The sequence below is a fragment of the Myotis lucifugus genome, unplaced genomic scaffold, assembly GCF_000147115.1.
Source record: "Myotis lucifugus unplaced genomic scaffold, Myoluc2.0 scaffold_1, whole genome shotgun sequence".
Lineage (NCBI taxonomy): Eukaryota > Metazoa > Chordata > Mammalia > Chiroptera > Vespertilionidae > Myotis > Myotis lucifugus.
The window spans coordinates 6,084,616-6,104,440 of record NW_005871049.1 but is presented as its reverse complement, the minus strand read 5'-3'; the positions used below and the strand labels follow the sequence as shown (position 1 = coordinate 6,104,440).

At 39.2% G+C, this 19,825-nt stretch overlaps 1 protein-coding gene across 2 annotated transcripts in view; it reads right to left on the bottom strand.

The window, feature by feature from the left end:
* The window catches only part of PLK4 (polo like kinase 4), a 21,420-nt gene extending 6,686 nt beyond the window's left edge, over positions 1-14,734 (bottom strand). Inside the window, exons 1-10 of one of the 2 annotated variants that reach the window (XM_006081669.3) lie at positions 14,498-14,734; positions 13,807-13,902; positions 13,007-13,102; positions 12,812-12,926; positions 7,826-8,849; positions 7,021-7,121; positions 3,730-4,097; positions 2,801-2,905; positions 1,471-1,573; positions 424-573 (exon numbers count right to left, since the gene is read on the bottom strand). In XM_006081669.3, the coding sequence (XP_006081731.1) occupies positions 424-573; positions 1,471-1,573; positions 2,801-2,905; positions 3,730-4,097; positions 7,021-7,121; positions 7,826-8,849; positions 12,812-12,926; positions 13,007-13,102; positions 13,807-13,902; positions 14,498-14,527 (2,188 nt within the window). In that variant the 5' untranslated portion in view covers positions 14,528-14,734. Of the gene's footprint in view, positions 1-423; positions 574-1,470; positions 1,574-2,800; positions 2,906-3,729; positions 4,098-7,020; positions 7,122-7,825; positions 8,850-12,811; positions 12,927-13,006; positions 13,103-13,806; positions 13,903-14,497 lie in introns of those variants that run through there. The other variant, XM_023754203.1, reaches the window with a different exon arrangement.
* Positions 14,735-19,825: the final 5,091 nt, after the last annotated feature.

Genomic DNA, 19,825 nt, shown 5'->3' with positions numbered 1-19,825 from the left:
AAAAATTACTGTTTGAATAAAACACCACACTAAAAGGGGAAATATTACCATTTTAATTAATTTATTTATTTGAGAATTTTTTTGTTTACTTAAGCCAAACTATTGACAATTGCTGGGAAACAAAATCTTAATGGATTGAGAAAATGGCCCCCAAAGTTACCATTTTTATTTTTATTTTTTAAAAATATACTGTATTGATTTTTTACAGAGAGGAAGGGAGAGGGATAGAGAGTTAGAAACATCAATGAGAGAGAGACATCGATCAGCTGCTTCCTGCAAACACCCTACTGGGGATGAGCCCTCAATCAAGGTACATGACCTTGACCGGAATCGAACCTGGGACCCTTCAGTCTGCAGGCCAACGCTCTATCCACTGAGCCAAAACGGCGAGGGCCAAAGTTATCATTTTTAAATGGTACTCACCATCATAAAACCAAACCTCAAAATCAGCACAAGGAGAATTCTCCATTAAGATGCATTTAGCATATTTTGTAAAATAAGTGATTTTTGGAGATTTAGATCTTACAAGCTGTACAAATCTGGAAGCATATTGATATTTTCGCCAGTACTTCTCTAGGGAGCAAAAGAGAAAAAAATTATCTATCATAAGAGAATACAATTTTGACTTGACATGTAAATTACATAAACATTTAATATTCATTTCTACTCTACCTCAAAAATTCAAGTTGATAGGTTAGTAATCCCAGTACCAAAATAAAAATATTTTTAGAGATATACATCTATTATTTCAATAAAAACTAAAGATAGTTTAGTAAAACCCCCAAGAAATACATAAAACCTGATAACTGGTATTATGATTATCTTAAAATGCTTTCTTTGAATCACCTCCTTTTTATAAATAAGGCAATAATTCCAGAAAATTTTTGTAAGTGAAATGAAAAGACTTCTGATATCAGAATCAAATGTTTTTCAGAAAGAAATATAGCTCTTTTTGTGTTCTTAGAGCAGTTTTATGGTTCTACCTTACACAAATACATTTTTACAGCTTCCTGTAGCTATGGTTATTTATAGTATTTACTGGTATACTAGTATACCTACTTTGATTTCTAATAAGAGTAAAGTTACACAGATTTTCTTGTTTGTTTCTAATTGTCACCTCAGTGAAGTCTTACTACTCAGTACGTAATTCCCTAATCCACGTGTAGGAGCTGAACTGGGAGTCAAACTTGTTCAACCACAATTATAAATGAACATTTATGTAATGCAGTCATTATTTCAAAAGCAAAAAACTGTATACTTCATGTTGAATTTTTAACATGATTCAACACAAATATCCCAGAGTTTGTTTTTACCATTATTACACAGAACAGGAATAAACATTGGAGTAATAAGATACATCCTATCTCACCAAATATTACAACCAAATATTAAACTCTATGATAACCATGTATAGAGTTTATACATATAAAAGTCCATTATCTAGATTTGTTCCCTGATAAATTTACATACCTGGTAAATTGTCAAAGCTGTACCTACTGATATTATCAGTAGGTGAAGGCGGTCTATCAGCAAGAGGGAAACCTCTTCCATCATTTGGATAATAAATAGTGATCTGCCAAAATATTTTTTAAGAATTCTAATTGTATGCCATTAAGTTAGAGCACTATATTTAAAAATTATGAAAAGAGCTCACATGTAATATTCGATATAATAACAGCCTAATATGCAAATCAACCGATTGGTGGAACGACCAGTCCCTATGATGCGCACTGACCAGGAACTGCCTCCAGCCCGCAGGCCCCAGGCCAGCCAAGGCAGGTGCCAGAGGGCCCTCCCTCCACCCGATAGGCCGCTGATCACCCTGCAGAGGGAGGTGACCAGCAGCGGTGGTGGGGGATGGGGCCAGCGAGCAGGCAGTGCCAGGCCGGCCAAGGCAGGTGCCAGTGGGTCGCCCCACAAATCGGCCCTGATCGCTGGCCAGGCCTTGGGACCCTACCCATGCACGATCTTCGTACATCAGGCCTCTAGTTAAATATTTTATTAAAAATTGAGGCCTGATGCATGAAAATTCATGCACTAGAGGGTGGGGTCCCTCAGCCCAGCCTGCCCCCTCTCACAGTCCGGGAGCCCTCAGGGGCAGGAGACGACCTGGTGATCAGGGGAAGGTGACGCCCCCATCACACCTCTGCTGCTGCCACAGCCGGCAGTGCAAGCCTCAGCCAGCCCTGGGGCTGAGGAGACTGGGGGTCTCTGGAGGCAGGTATGTGGAGCGGCCGGGCCCGCCTGCCGCCCTGGCGGGGCTGAGGGGACTGGGCACCGCCATCTTTGAGGGCAGGCCAGCCAATTAGCATATTAACTCTTTATTAGAGAGGATGCTAAATATGCTCTAAAAGTAAGTTTTTTTTTGCTTTTTTAACCTTAGGCCTAAAGTTTAGATTTTGTTACTAGTTATAATAACTATTATTTTAAAATATGTTTTTATTGATTTGAGAGAGAGAGATGAAGACGGCGGGAGAGAGAGAAAGAGAGAGAAAAACATCGATTGGCTGCCCCATGCACACCCCTCAGTGGGAATCAAGCCCGAGAACTTTTGTGTCCCGGACAACGCCCAACCAACTGAACCACAGTGGCCAGGACATTGGTTATAATTATTTTTAAATCCACACTAATTTATTTAAACATATGTAGTATGCTATTCTAGTTCTTAAATTCCAGAGACACTATCTTTATCAGGAAAACTAATTTAAAAACATTTTTTAAAGACATCATTATACAATGGATTAGAAGGCTAAATACTTAAGTGATAAAGCTGCAAGATAATAAAGTAGATCCACATTACCATATTTCCATCACTAGATACATGAAGAACTTCTTTCACATATTCCTGACATGAATGCTCCTTTAGAAGCTCCACACATACCTCCTCTGAATCAAGTATGCTCACCTAAAAACAAAACCAAAATCAGTAAGAACTATCTTGTTTACTAGAACAGCACTGACATATATAATACTTAAGAGAGAAGTACTTAACCATGGCAGAAAAACAAATCAAAGTGAAGATAAAATAACTGCTTCACTGCAACAGTCTGGACTGGAAGTGTATTTGAGCACAGCTGAAACATAAGGAGCAAGGATAAGAAGGTATAAAGAAGTGTGAAATGATAGCCAGTGAGCAGAAAGAAAGAAAGCAGAAGGTAGGGTGGAGACTGAGGACTTTGAAAAGACAATAGTATGCCAAACAAAGGCAACAGAAAACGGGAAAACAGGATGAAGATGTAATTAAAAAACAAAAATCATTCCCAAATCACAATTGATATTTTTTAAAACTCTTAAACTTAATTTGTGCATTTTCCTTTTCTTTTAAATAGTTTCAGATGTTAAAAAAAAAGTTATATTTTCTAGTTTACCTTTTTGAGTCTGGATTATATGCAAAAACAAAAGCAAAAGGTAATATATTAAATATTTAGTGATTGGAATTGTGAATGAATATGTAACATAATATCTAGCTGGTATTATTTTGAAATGTTTCTCATTATCAATAATTTAAAATGTATCAGTATCAATTCACCATTTTTAAAGTAGCCAGAAGAAACAAAAGCCATTTTTTCCATAAACACCTCACCTCTTTTCTTTTAAATCAGCTTATTATTCACTTATCAGAAGTACAGGAACTTTATAGAAAACTAAAAAAGCCCATCATATTTGATACCAAAAACCAATTTACATAAGGAAATATTACATAATAAATTTAAAAAATAATAGACATACCACAGCCTTTTTGGTTTTCTGTCTGATTGGTTTTAATCTGTAAGCTGTCAAAGGAGATGTAATGCTTCGTAATGTACGTTTCTGAAAACCCAATGGTGGCTCCATATCCTTCGTCTTGCTTTGTTCAGAAACAGGTTCTAAGCCAAAAATAGATTCTTGTGGAATTATCTCAGGTTTATTAGGAAATGCAGTTATATGTTTCATGGTGTTCAGCTGTTTTGCAGAATGTGCATTATCAGAAACCCCAGGGCTCTTTTTGCCTCTTAAATCGGTCCAGGCATTTCTTGACGTGTCTTGCAAATCTGAATGGTCCTGGAAATCTCTGTTTGAGCTAAGGCTTTTGTGCTCAGTAGTTTCTCTTAAATGAGCTGTAACATACAGAGATTAAAGCAATTGAGTGAAATAATTAAAAAAAACACACACACCAAGCTTACATAACAAGTCATGCTGCTTATAACAGATGTTTGTTGTTATTGTTTTTTTATGTTTGTATTGCTTTTCAGAGAGAGAGAGAGAGAGAGAGAGATAGAAACATCAATGATGAGAAAGAATCATTGATTGGCTATCTCCTGCACTCCCCCTTACTGGGGATTGAGCCTGCAACCTGGGCATGTGTCCTGACTGGTTCATGGGTTGACCCTCAACCACTGGGCCATACCAGCCAGGCTAGATGTTATTTTTTTGAGGAACAAAAGAAATCTAGCAACAAAAATGTTCATTATTTTTCTAACAAATAAGATGTGACATAATAAAATAGTGACTTTAAAGAACATTTAAAGCCATATTGCAAAGGAATATCTTTAGTATTCTTAATACTAAAAAAGATTAATATGATTAATGTGAAATTAATTTTTCAATCAAAGCAAAAACTAAGCACCTAGAGCAGGGGTGGGCAAACTTTTTGACTCGAGGGCCACAATGGGTTCTTAAACTGGACCGGAGGGCCAGAACAAAAGCATGGATGGAGTGTTTGTGTGAACTAATATAAATTCAAAGTAAACATCATTACATAAAAGGGTACGGTCTTTTTTTTTTTTTAGTTTTATTCATTTCAAACGGGCTGGATCCGGCCCGCGGGCCGTAGTTTGCCCACGGCTGACCTAGAGTCACCTACTAATTCTAAAATAAGCAACTGCCAATACTGCAACAAATACAGAAATGAGAGAATTTCCCAGGTTATCATTCCATCTAATATGCAAATTTATTCTCTTGAAGCCATCGTCTCTAGTCCATTTTTACCTACAAAATATGCAACTAGAAGTAAAAAAAATGCAATATATGACATAGCTTTAATATTTTTAAATTATAAATGTATTTGCATCCACATTTTTAAAAAAGTTATTGAACTTTACACATTTATATTTCACATGGTTTTCATTACTTTTTAAAGCCATGAAAATTAGATAATATAAAATGCAGTAAGACAATTTTTCAAATGCTAAACTCTAAAAATCTGTATCGCAACTTTTCCCCTAATTATGTTTTAGTGCTTTCCCCCTCTACTCCTATTATGACAGAAATATTTTATATCCAATATTGTACTTTAAAATTGTAGCAGCCCTACTAGATTATAAATGTAATAATAATCTCAAATATATCATCTCAGATATGTCCATGCTACTAAATAAAAGTATCTATAAGTGCAATAGAAGGTTAACTACAAGATTAAGTACACAGCACTTTTATAGTTTAAAAAATATAAATTTCAATTATCATCTTCAACAAATACATATGAGAAAGTTAACTCTCTTGGGCTCTTGAAAATAACATTTTAAAAAGAAAAAAAAATAGTCTTGAGGTGACACAACAATTCTCTGCTTAAAATTACAGCCATATTATGCACTCTTTGTGTGAGGTAACATAATACTTAGTAAAAAATAATCCCCTCCTCTCCGTATGTTTCTTTTTTATTCTGTCTTATATACATCATTATTTTCCAATCTACCATCTGTGACTCTGTCAATTTCATTAAAGAGAAATGTTTAACTTTCAAACCCAGCTGTTTTAAAAATGTTTAGGTTTGGCCTTGGCCGGGTAGCTCAGTTAATTAGAACGTAGTCCCAGTACTCCAAGGTTGCAGGTTTGATTCCCGGTCAGGGCACATACAAGAAGCAACCAATTTTCAACTTGTGTGGTTTTTGGCAGTTGTGGCCTGTAAAATAGTGTTCTGTTTTGCTTTGCATCTTTAAAACATAAAATAAATTGGGCATCTTTTCAGTCAAAAAAAAAAAAAAGAAGCAACCAATGAATGCATACATAAGTGGAACAACAAATTCATGTTTCTCTCTCTTCCTCTCCCTCTAAAATCAATAAATAAGCTTTAAAAAAAAGTTTATGTTTTTAGTAGCTGTGTAATTTAGTGTATGTGAGGTCCCACTGGTACACCATGATGTCCACATCAGCTTCTACTTAAAAATAAGGTAAATCCTCTTGAATATTTTATAGTTACTGATAGTGGTGCTAATTATAGAGAGGCTGTAAGAACAGAGAGGTTGTCAACTCTCTGAGCCACAGTGCTTGGGTGGGAATCCTGCTCCTATCTCTTCTTTGGGCAGGGTAGATTGGCAAATTATGCCCTGTGCACCACAAATTCCTCATCCTTCCTAAGACAAGGCTATAGTACCATCCTTTTGTGTTTTCTTATGAGAAGTTAATAATATATAATAAGCATTAAGAATAGTGGCTGACATAAATACTCAAAATCAATAGTTAAAAGTTATTACTATGTGGCCCGGTGCACGAAATTCATGCATGGTGGTGGTGGGGGGGTGGTGGTGTCCCTCAGCCTGGCCTGCACCCTCTTGCAATCCGGGACCCCTCAGGGGATGTCCAACTGCTGGTTTAGGCCCAAAACTGGCAATCAGACATCCCTCTCACAACCCAGGACCGATGGCTCCTAACCGCTCACCTGCCTGCCTGCCTGCTCACCCCTAACTACCCACCTGCCTAATCATCCCTAACCACCTCTGCCTGACTGCCTGATCGCCCCTAACTGCCTGCCTGATCTCCCCTAACCACCTCTGCCTGCCTGCCTCACTGCCCCTAACCACTAGCCTGCCTGCCTGACTGATTGCCCCTAATTGCCTCTGCCAAAGCCCCGGGATGGCTTCGTCAGGAAGGACATCCGGAATGATGTCCGGAAGGCTGTTCAGCTGTCCAGTCTAATTAGCATATTATGCTTTTATTATTATAGTTTATTGAAAATGATTTTATAAAAACCCAAAAAGAAATGGCAATGCTTGCTAAGTGTCCACTTGTCAATTTTTTATTAATTGTCCACTAAAAACTCACCAATTTTTTGCAGATTTCCAAACCACTGTTGCACCACTTCAAGCTGAGATGTCTGGTCTGGAAATGGAAAAGGAGTTTTTCCTGGACAAAGGTGATTTGAGCTAAACAAAGAAAAAAATATTCCCATTAATTAATACAAAATTATCAGGTAATAGGTTTTCAAGATACTTGATAAGGGAGATCTCTTACTTGAATAACTGAAGATTTTAGAATAACTGTAGAAACCAATATCTGCATAACTAAATTGTCTCTAAGCTAAACTCCCATGCCAAAATCCCCATGGCACTGTAACTATGTTTCTATATGGCTATTGCCTTATTCTGATGTAAGCATAAAGATCATAAAAATAAAAAAGTAAACACTGGAGTCACTAAAAATCTAGTCTTCATGTGAGAAGCAGTCAACAATACGATTACTCGTCACTTAGGCTCAGCTTCTCTGTGTGTGTGTTTATAGTTACTAATAAAGTACTTTAGAGACTAAACATGTTTAATATATACTTTTGCACTAGACCTGCTTCATATAAACAAAACTAAAAATTCCCAAGTATTAAATATACTCTACAAATACATTCATGAGCACATATATTCATATTAAAAAAGATTCTTAACTACAATTCAAAATCATCATTCTGATTCTCTTCCTAATAAGAAATAGAAATCATAGTTAAGAAGATCCCAAAGAATATCTGACAATGTTAGAAAAAAGTAAATCCCTTTAGTTAGAGGCAGCTTCATTAATGGCAAATTAATACTAACACAATGTTTATTCAAAAAGTAAAAGCTTTTGATTAAATTATTCTTACAGTGCTTGATTGTTAGCAGGTCTTTCCAAAGATCCAGAACTATTGGATATCTTTTCCTTAAAGTGAAAAATATTGACATTGCTATTTGTGGGTGAGTATCTTTCTTCATTTTCATCTCCTCCTGATCTTTTGGATTTTGAAAGCATTTCTACCGAGTGACATCGTTCCATTGTACATGTGTTTGCTCGAGATTGACTATTAGAAGTGCCAGATCTATCAGAGGAATGGGCTCTACGAAGGTATCGAGAATGTGGCCTTTCTTCTGCATCATGGATTACTCTTCCCCTTCCACTATTAATGGTTTCTTGTTCTTGATTTCCCCAATGAGTGTAAAAACTGCTTCCATCTTCTGAAGAAGAAAAATCACTTGAATTTTTATTCTTTGGAAATACAGTCATTTTATTTGGGAGAGGCTGGCCAATCAAAAGTCTTCTTCTGTCAAACAAACTACCACTTATACTGGTACTGGAGGAAGCTGTCATTGCAGTAGAAATTGTGGCATGTCCACTATCAATTGAATCTTCTGAAGTTCCTAAATCCCTACTTTTTGTTGGAGAATTTCGGGACATAAAAGGATGGTCTAATACTGAAGACAGGCTTAAACGATCTGCTGGGTTTCTACGAAGTAACTGGTGAATAAGGTCCTTGGCCTCTCCTGACAAAAAAGTTGGCATTTCATAATCTGCCAATACTACTTTATTCAATGTGTTCTTGACTGTGTCAGTGTCAAAAGGTGGTCTCCCAATAAGTAATGTATAAAACATACAGCCCAATGACCAAATGTCAGATTCAAGTCCATGCGCACTTCGAGTTGCAATTTCTGGTGAAATGTAATTAGGAGTTCCACATAACGTATAGTGCTTTTCATGTGGCATTTTCAATTGAGTTGCCAGCCCAAAATCGGCAATCTTGATGTTCATATTACGCGTAAGTAAGAGATTAGAAAGTGTGAGGTCCCGGTGTAGTATTCCATGAGAATGGAGATACAACATTCCTGTGATGATCTGGTGCATAAAGTGTCGAGCTGTTAGAATGCAAAACATAAAACCTATGACTTAGAAAAACTGTAGCATTAAGTATTTAAAATACATTATGAAATCCAAGTACACATGCCAGAATATTAAAATTAGGACACTGGCTTGCAGCTTAGTTTTATTTTTACCAAACAAATAACACTCTGATAATTTCATAATATTCTTTAATTCCCTTTAAGACTATTAGGCACGCCTTTTATTTAATCTTTGTCCTTTCTAACTGATGAGTTTTCTGTATGCTGTTAAGGGAAGCTTAATTTTATTAGCATTTGGAAGTAAATAGGTTAACCAAAAGTCTCTAACAATTAAGAGAAAAATTTTATAATGAACAAACAATAAATACATTCTTGTTAAAAAAAAGAAAAGTGAAAGGTCCACTGATGTCCCCCAAACCCTACCAAAATGCAATCATCAACAGTTTGTATATATTTTCATGCTTGTGCTTACATCAACAAAAATATGTTGTAATAATTGCTTTTTAAATATAAAAATGGTATAAAAATGTAGTTTCAGCCCTAACCGGTTTGGCTCGGTGGATAGAGCGTCGGCCTGCGGACTGAAGGGTCCCAGGTTTGATTCCGGCCGGGGGCATGTACCTTGTTTGCGGGCACATCCCCAGTGGGGGGTGTGCAAGAGGCAGCTGATCGATGTTTCTCTCTCATTGATGTTTCTGACTCTCTATCCCTCTCCCTTCCTCTCTGTGAAAAATCAATAAAATATATTTTAAAAAATGTAGTTTCATTACTTTCTCTTCCACTTCACAATATTTCTTGGAGATATTTCTGTCAGTACACATAGATCTTATTTTTATTTAATAACTACTGATGAAAATTTGGGTCACTTCTATAATTTCAAGATTACAAAACATAGGCCAATAGACATTCTTGTACATGCTTGTTTTCTTGTGCATATCATGGGGTGTTTCTCCATGGTAAATTCAAAAAGTAAAATCACCGTACTGAAGGGTTAAATTTCATATCATAATACCTTGCCAAATTGCTCCATAAAGGCTGTATTTTTATGCATATCCCTGTTAATATTAGGCAGTCTCAATCCAATGAGTAAAAAAAATGGTACTCTTTTAGTTGGCATTCTTATGATTCCCATTGAGTTTAAGCATCTTTTCATATTTAATGGCCATTTGTATTTTCTCTTCTGTAGACAGTCTGCTTATATCCCCCATTTACCTTTTTTTAGGCATGCCTTATATTTTTAATATTAATTTGACAGGCATATAGTTGACAAATATTTTCTTCCAATCTTTGTCATTTAAATTTGTTAGCAGACTCTTCTGCCATACACATTCTTAATTTTAAGTAATATAATAATTATTTTCCTTCATTGTTTTTACACGTTTGTCTTATTTAAAAAAGGCCTTGCCCTGGCCCTTGTGGCTCAGTTGGTTGGGCATCATCCCGTGCACTGAAAGGTTGCTGGTTTGTTTACAGGATGGGCACATGGCTGGGTTGCCGGCTCGATTCCCTATAGGAAATTGGTGCAGGAGGCAGCCAATTGATATCTTGCTCTCACATTGATGTTTCTCTCTCTCTTCCTCTCTGGAAATAAAAAAATCTTTAGCCCTGGCCAGTTGCTTAGTAGTTTAGAGCATTGGCCCATGGACCAAAGGTTCTCAGGTTCAATTCCCAGTCAAGGGCATGTACTTGGGTAATAGATTTCATCCCTGGCCCCAGCCAGGACATATGATGTATGTTTCTATCACACTGATGTTTCTGTTTCTCTCTCTCTCTCTAACTGCCTCCTCCCTCACTTCTACTCTATCTAAAAATCAATGGAAAAAATATCCTCGGGTGAGGATTAACAACAACAAAAATCTTAAAAATAAGTAAATAAAAAGGCCTTTTTTTACACAGTATTATGAAAAATACATTAATCACCATGAATATTTGTATGGGTTTATTTACAATTTGAATTATGTCCTTATTTTAACCCTTTTCGGTCCAACCTCGAGGCTGACTCGACAGACCAGGCGCTAGGAGCAGGACCAACATCAAGCAATAAGAACATTAGAAAGTTCAACATTCAATCCCGTCAATTAATTTGGACCAGACTGTTTGAATTCCAAAAATAACATTGGACCGTAAAGGGTTAAGTCAAAAGATATGAACATTTCTATAACTCCTAGTACATATGGTCAAATTGTTTTTCAAATAGGTTATATAGATTTGAATGTATAAAAAGTCTATCAGCAACCACGTTTCTTAGTTTACCTGCAATGTGTTAGCAGGGCAAGACAATATGAAAACAATGTTTTGTGAGATGATATATGGACCTTACATGTGAACCTGAACTGAACTGTAAAAAGTTATTTATAAGAAACTGGGAAAGTTGAAACTGATTATGTATTTGTTAGTAAGAAATTATTAGATGTGATAATAATTTTGTGGTTATTTTTCTTAGGTCTGTATCTTTTAATGATATATATATATATATATATATATATATATATATATGTATATATATGTGTATATATACACACACACACACACTAGAGGCCCAGTGCACGAAATTCATGCACAGGTAGGGTCCCTAGGCCTGGCTGGTGATCAGGGCCGATTGGGGCCTTCCTTCTCTCCGGTTGCTGGGCCTTCCTTCATTCCGCACTGCTCCCTGGTGGTCAGCGCACGTCATAGTGGGCAGTCGAACTCCTGGTCGGTCCAACTCCCGAGTGGACAATTTGCATATTAGCCATTTATTATATAGGATATATACATACATACACACACTAATAAAAGAGAAACATGCAAACTGGTGTCACTCCACTATGCCCACCAGCCAATCAGATGAGTATGCAAATTAACCAAACAAAGATGGCGGTTAATGTGCATACACAGGCGCGGAGTGAAGACTGAAGAGGCTTGGCTTCTCTGCTGCGGCCAGACCAAAGGCCTGGGTCCCGGGTGCCGGAGGAAAACCAGTGCCGGCAGCCAGGGGAAGAAGGAAGGCCTAATGCGCGAATCTTTGTGCAACGGGCTTCTAGTATATGTATATATATGTATTAAAAAGTCTATGATTTGCTTCAAATACTCTAGGAACCTGGGGGAATAAGGATACGAATGAAACAATTTGACCACAAGTTGATAGTTTTAAAGGTTGAATGGTTTAACTTCATGGGGGCTCATTATACTACTCTCTCTATTTATGTTTGATATTTTCTATGTAAGTTGCTTCAATAGTTATTTTGTGCTTGACTTAGAAGTTATTTTATAGTCATCAACAGCATTCTAAAGAGCTTTTTATTTTTTAAAATATATTTTTATTGATTTCAGAGAGAAAGGGAGAGGCAGAGAGAGATAGAAACATCAATGATGAGAGAGAATCATTGATCGGCTGCTTCCTGCATTCCCCCTACTGGGGATGGAGCCTGCAACCCAGGCATGTGCCCTCAACCAGAATTGAACCTAGGACCCTTCAGTCCACAGGCCGACACTCTATCCTCTGAGCCAAACCGGCTAGGGCTCTAAAGAGCTTTTTACAGATTTAAAAGGATACATACTAAATTGCTACAGATTTAAAGTGTAATTTTTGGAAAATAACAAATTTCTCCATTTACTTTACTTCTGTAATGCTTGGATATTTTATAGCAGGGGTCCTCAAACTTTTTAAACAGGGGCCAGTTCACTGTCCCTCAGACCATTGGAGGGCTGGACTATAGTTTTAAAAAAAACTATGAACAAATTCCTATGCACACTGCACATATCTTATTTTGAAGTAAAAAAACAAATGTTTTCGGTGGGCTGCATGTGGCCCTCGGGCCGTAGTTTGAGGACCCCTATTTTATAGGAATTAATGGCTCTTACAATTAGGGGTGGGGAATCTCCTTTTGTAGCCCAAAGTAACAATTAAAACAGTTCTTTTGTAATGCAACAGTCTTCAAAACCACAAAAAGTAAAATTTATATCTACTAAAAAAGAAAAAAAAAGCAGCAGCCTACCTTCATTTTCTGAGAATGGTTTCCTTCTGTTCTTTAGATACCTGTTCATTTCTCCATTATGGCACATTTCTAATACCAGGTACACATAATTGCTATCTTCAAAATAGTTATACAGCTGAAATTTAAAAGAGCACAATAAATTATAATATACAAAAATTCAATGTCCTTGGCGAATTTTATAAAATTGTATTTTACCTCCAAGATAGAAGGATGTTTCAATTGGCAATGTATTTTCACCTCATTTTGGACTCTCTGTACCATTCCAGCTTTGTACATGGCTTTCTTATCTATCTAAAAATAACATGAGAGGTATAGATATTGATGATAAACTTTCAAACATGAAGTAGTCTAAAGTTAACTTTGAAAAGAGAACGAACACTTTAAAATATTCTGAATTCCTTTTACCCACTTCTTTATGAGATCAATTTACTGTTGTCTATCTTCCCCTTGCATTTAGCAGATTGCATAGCAGAGTGTGAACATTCAGAAAAGTTTGCCCAGTGCAGTCTAATACCTTCTCACAACTTAAAGAATAGCACGACTATCGTATCTATAATAACAATTTAACCAAGCTTTAAAGCAAAACTCCCCTAGTGGTTTAGATAAGGGATTCTTAATTGCTTATATTACTCATTCTAACAGTCAAGAAGAGCATTTTAGGTTGTCAGTGTAATACAGAACTATGCACAAGTGTACTCTTATTAAAACAAATCATTATTTGTTCTTTGAATTCTACCAATGACTCCACGTATGTATAATTGGAACAGATACTAGGTCTACTGACATTAATGAAGATAAAACAACTATTTAATCATGATCAAGGACCTTCTAAGTTATCCTTAAATTCAACTGCTGGATGTGGGCTATTTTCTTCTACCTAAGCAATAGGTTCTTTACATCACACTCAAAGAAAAGACTGTCAGGTAAGGAGTTTCTGACATCTCAAGTACTACACTTCTCTAGGAGAGGTGAGAAGTTGATCAATATAATCTTACCATTTTGATTGCAACTTCCAAACCCGTGTGAATGGACTCAGCTCTGTAGACACCAGCAAATGATCCTTTACCAAGCAGATTTCCAACTTTAAAATCCTTAAAAGTGAAAGAATATGTGTGATGACTCACAGGAGTATTAAGGAAGGGGCTCGATAAAGGAGTTAAAATGGATCGAGAGGGGAATTTGCACTCAAAATTCGAGCAGGTGTTACACCTCGATGCAGCGGGTGTCTGGGCTGGAAAGCATGTCGACGCCTCGCGGGGCTCCCTGCGCTCCCAGGCTGGGCTCCGGGTCGAGTAGCCTGATGCTCTGGTTCCTCAACCTCAGTGCGGCCTCCGCACCCTCCTCCCACGCCCAGCTAAGCCGGGGGGGCCAGGGCTCCCGCCGCGGCTCCCGCCAGAGGTAACCGCCATCCCCCTGGAGATGCCCGTTCCAGCGCGGCAGCCCCGGCGGGACCGCAGACCCGAAGCCGCGGAGTCCAGGGAGAGAAGGGCGGGGCCGCGAGCGACGCACCTGGGCCGCCACCCCCGGCTCGGAGGGGCGGGCCGCTCCGCCCCCAAACAGCAGGGCCGGGCGGTTGGGACCCTCCCAAGGCACCTGGACGCCCACCCCGCAGCCGTTAGCTTCGCCGGGTCCCCTGCCTGCAGAGGTCTCGGGTCCCGCCCCGCCGAGGACCGCTAGTCTTTTCACCTCGATCTTCTCCCCGATGCAAGTCGCCATATTTCCAGGCCACGGCCTGGGCTCCCGGGATCAGCGCCCTTCTTGCGGTCCCTTCGAGGCAACGCTCCAAGCAACCAGCAGTTCTTGGCGCCCATCAGGCTCGGCTCTCTAGGCCGCCACTCCTGGCGACGACAGCACAGCCACCGAAAGGTCTCCCGTGCGCCTTCCGAGGCCTGGGCGGCGCCTCCTCGCTCCCATTTTGAAAAACTCCCGCCGGTTGACGTCCGGGCAAGGCTAGCGGTGACGTAACGAGGCGGAGGCTCCGGATAGGCTGCGCCCGGGCGCGCATGCGTAATTGGCTTTCCCTGGCGGGCCGGAAGTGCTGGGCTGAAGGCCGCGGGTGCGGGAGGTGTTGGCAGTCCTGCCCTGGGGAGACCGTGCGCGACCTGTGGGAAAGCTAGCCTGACCTGTGAGACATGTCCACCTGTCCGTTACTCACCTGAGGGTCTGAAAACTACTCCAAGTCTGTAAGGGTTTTAAGACTATTTAAAAGGTACAAATGTTGCCCTGTGGGCGTGGCTCAGTGGTTGAGCATAGACCTATGAACCAGGAGGTCATGGTGCGATCCCCAGTATGTGGTGTGCGGGAGGCTAAACTTGGCAGGACAGCACTTGGGGAGGAAAAACCTTACCTGGCTTAAACGCCCTTTATATCTCTATGTTTACTCCATACTTTCCATAACTGTAACGAATGTGTTCTGTGCTTTAAGAAAGTGAACCCTATTCTTTTGGTAAATTCCTCTTAAGTGTAATAATTCATTTGTATAAGAACTTGAGCTGTTACACATGTAATGATGTATTGATCAAAAGGTGGGCTGATCCACTTTTTTAAAAAAAAATTGATTTTAGAGAGAGGAATGGTGAGAGAGACGGATAAATCGGTATGAGAAAAGCAGTGTACATGCCAGGGCATCAAATCCGCAACCTGGGTATGTGCCTTGACAGGGAACCGAACCCGCCTCCTTTCAATGTGTGGGACAAGGCTCCAACCAACTGAGCCACACCATCCAGGGCAGATACTCTGTTTCTAAACATTGTTTAACATTGCCTACAAGCTGTAAACAAACAAACAAAAACCGCAAAATATCTTTTCAGTGAAAAGTCAACTTCTCCCCTTCATTTCTGAAATCATTCCTGAAAGGTTATATGATATTTGAGCAGTTGGTTTCAGAGTCCAATCTTTCAATTAGATTCGCTTTTGCTATTGACTTTCCAGAAATAGGTATAATTCACTGTCATCGTGGAGGGGGGAGTATTTATCCTTTATTCCATTCATAGTAGGTGTGCAGATTGTCAGTCATATAGCCCACTAGTTCTGCATCTATGTAACCTTACATATGAAGAATGGACTGAGGGGCAGAACTGCTCGATTAGCATTGCTGCCTGCAGTCTCGACCACAGGGGCCAAAGGTGGAAACGTTTGGAGAGAAGGGGAATAGTAGCTGAGGGTAAGGGAATGAAAACATGGGTTATGTAATAAGGAAAAGCCAGTATTAACACGTCGAAAGAGGCTTGTTTCGTAGCTCAATTATACTAAATGCCTGAAAGCCACATATTGCTGAGATCACTCCTACTTTGGGAACCGGACAAGATCAAATGAAGGCCTTCAAAACTGAGAGGCGTCGTCCTGGGAGAAATTTCCATAAGATGAACTGGATAGTTATTAAAGATGAATGAGATTCTACTAATGTGCCAGTATCTTTTGACTTATGTGATTGTTTTGCTGTAGGGGATCTGTGTTTGAAGACCAGGGGCTGAACGTTACTATTGTAATTTATAAGAAATATATATTTGGCCCTAGCTGGTTTGACTCAGTGAATAGAGCATCAGTCTGTGGACTGAAAGGTCCCGGGTTCGATTCCGATCAAGGGCACACGCCTCAGTTGCGGGCTTGACCCCCAGTGGGGGGTGTGCAGGAGGCAGCCGATCAATGATTCTCTCTCATCATTGATGTTTCTCTCTTTCCCTCCCCCTTCCTCTTTGAAATCAATAAAAAATATAAAAAAAGAAAAAGATATATATATATATATATATTTAATCATTCAGATGACCAAAATATATTCAAATTTCTCATATATATTTGGTCTTCATCCATAGTTCCTGGCTTACAGCTCCCAAGACCATTTAAATATCCTAAGTTCTCATCACTTAGCTTGAAGGTATCTGTCTATAAGGATACTTTTGGAACACACCTAAGAATGCGGGTTGATTGCCATGCGATTAGTAGTTGGAACTTTTACTCCTACCCCCAGAGCTCCTGGGAGGGGAGAGGGGTTGGAGGTTGAATCCATTAACAATGGCTAATGATTTAATGAATCATACCTATGTAATGAAGTCTCCATAAAACCCCAGAAGAATGGGGTTCAGAGAGCTTCTGGGTTGGTGAACACGTGACCTTTGGGGAGAGTGGAATGCCTAAAGAAGGCATGGAAGCTGCACACCCTTTCCTCATATCTTGCCTTATGCATCTCTTGCATCTGGCCGCTTCTGTTTTCTGAAGGAGGTTGTAGAGATTTGGTATAATTTCTTAAATATTTGGTGGAGTCCATCAGAGAACCCATTTGGTCCTAGTGCTTTCTCTTTTGGAAGGTAACTTTTTTTTTTTTTTTAAATCTTACCCAAGGATATGTTTTTACTGATTTTTAGAGAGTGGGGAAGGAAAGGGGGAGACACAGACAGAGAAACATCTATTTGAGAAAAGCACATCAATTGGTTACCTCCCTAAATGGGCCTGCAGCCGAAGTATGTGCCCTTGATTAGAATCAAACCCGGGACTCTTTGGTCCACGGGCAGATGCTCTATCCACTGAGCCAAACTGGCTAGGTCTGATGCACCTGTTAAAAGGATCAATTTGAGTCCTGTGTTGGGTATAAATGTTAGGAAGACCAGTTAATATATACACTAATGCAATAATGTAGGTGAGAGATGATGGTGGCTTGGACTAAGGAGTAGTGTAAGATTATTATTTCTTAACATGTTTTATTGATTTTAGAGAGAGAAGGGAAAGGATAGAGAGATAGAAACATCGATGAGAAACATTGATTGGCTGCCTCCTGCATGCCCCTACTGGGGATCAAGCCTGCAAGCTGGGCATGTACCCTGCCCAGGAATCAAACTGGTGACCTCTTGGTTCATGAGTCAATGCTCAACCACTGAGCAACACCAGCCTGGCAAGATTACTTTTTTAAAATCATGAGAAAATGGTTTTTCAGCATCTGTTAAGATAATCATGTATTTTTTCCTCCCTTAATCTGTTAATGTGGGGAATGACATTTTCTAACACTAAATCACTCTTGCATCCTTTGGATAAAATTAATTTGGTAGTATGTTTTTAATATATTTAAGAATTCATTTTGCTAGGACTTTATAAAATTTGTCATTTGTTGCATTTATGTTCATGAGTGAGTTTGAAAAAGTAATTGTATTCCTCATAATATTCTTCCCTGGTATGGCATCAAGAATATGCTGTGGCCCTGGCTTGGTGGCTCAGTTGGTTGGAGAGTTGTCCCGTACACCAAAAGGTTGCTAATTTGATCCCCTGTCAGGGCACATACATAGGTTCAGGATTCAGTCCCATCAGGGCATGCACAGGAGACAACCAATCGAGGTTTCTCTCTCCCTTCTCTAAAATCAACAAAAACATATCCTCAGGTGAGGATTAACAAAAAAAGTGTACTGTGAAATGGGCTTTATAAAAAGGCATTAGGAAATGTTTTTTCCCCTAATATCCGAAACATTAAAGTTAGGAAGGACTTAGTTTATTCCTAGAATATATGAAAAACTATCTGGAATTGTATTTTTAATGGATATTTGAAAACTCAAAATCAGTTTCTTTAATGCTTATGTATTTATTTTCCTTGATCAACTACTTAGAGGCATCTTTGTATGTGTGTGTTTTTAATATTAGAGGATATGGTGATTTTTTAAAAATATATTTGTATTGATTTCAGAGAGGAAGGGAGAGGGAGAGATGGAAACATCAGTGATGAGAATCATTGATCAGCTACCTCCTGCACACCCCCTACTGGGGATCGAGCCCACAACCCACGCATATGCCCTTGATCGAAATCAACCCTGGACCCTTCAGTCCCCAAGCCAATGCTCTATCCACTGAGGCAAACTGGCTAGGGCTAGAGGCATCTGTTTTTGAAAAATATTTTCAGATAGGGGTTCGATTTTGTTTATTCTTTATTTCATTTGCTATTAATTTATGCTCTTTTTCTTCTTCCTTCCATTTTTAAAATGTATTTTTGATTTCAGAGAGGAGGGAAGAGGGAGAGAGGTAGAAACATCAATGATAAGAATCACTGATCGGCTGCCTCCCCCATGCCCCCTACCGGGGATCGAGCCCACAACCTGGGTACATGCCCTGACCAAGAATCGAACAGTAACCTTCTGGTTCATAGGTCAATGCTCAACCACTGAGCCACACTGGCTGGGTCCTTCCAATTTCTTTGTGTTTATTTTGCTGTTGTCTTTCTGTTTACTGGGGTGATTAGGTCATTTAATCTGTAACCTTCATTTTAAGTATATGTATTAAAGTATATAAACTTCTAAAATAGTTCTTCAGTTGCACATTACCAAGTTTTATAATCAGCTTTTTATTTAAAGATTATTAAGCACTTATGTGCATTCTTGTGAATTGCAATGAGAAAAAAAGCAGATCTAAAAGGGATTGAGATTTAAGGGTGTGCATTTGCAATTTAAAATAAGTTTACATTACTCCATTAGTAGTCAAATTTTCTAATTTTTAGCATGATTTGACATTTCTGGAAGTTAATTTGGTCAATTCAAGCATATGGGCATAAGGAAATTTCGTTGGGGCTTCTTTGATAGGTGACATCTAATCTTATTGCACTGTTGTCTAAAAATCTGTATGAATATTTGGTACTTATTGAGATTTGCTTTGTGGTCTATGATATATCAGTTTTTATAAATATTCTGTGTGTACTTTAAAAAGTTTAACCTAACTAAACAGTTGCATGACATTCGTGCATGGGGGTTGAGGGGGGGGGGTCGTCCCTCAGCCCGGCCTGTGCCCTCTCACAGTCTGGGACCCCTTTGGGGATGTCCGACTGCCAGTTTAGGCCCACTCTCAGTGGGCCTAAGCCAGCAGTTGGACATCCCTGAGGGGTCCTTAGCCTGCAGCAGAGGCGGGAGGGGCTCCCGCCACCACCGCTGCACTCACCAGCCGTGAGCCTGGCAGCCCTGAGCCCAGCTTCTGGCTGAGTGGCGCTTCCTCTGTGGGAGTGCACTGACCACCAGGGGGCAGCTCCTGTGTTGAGTGTCTGCTCCCCAG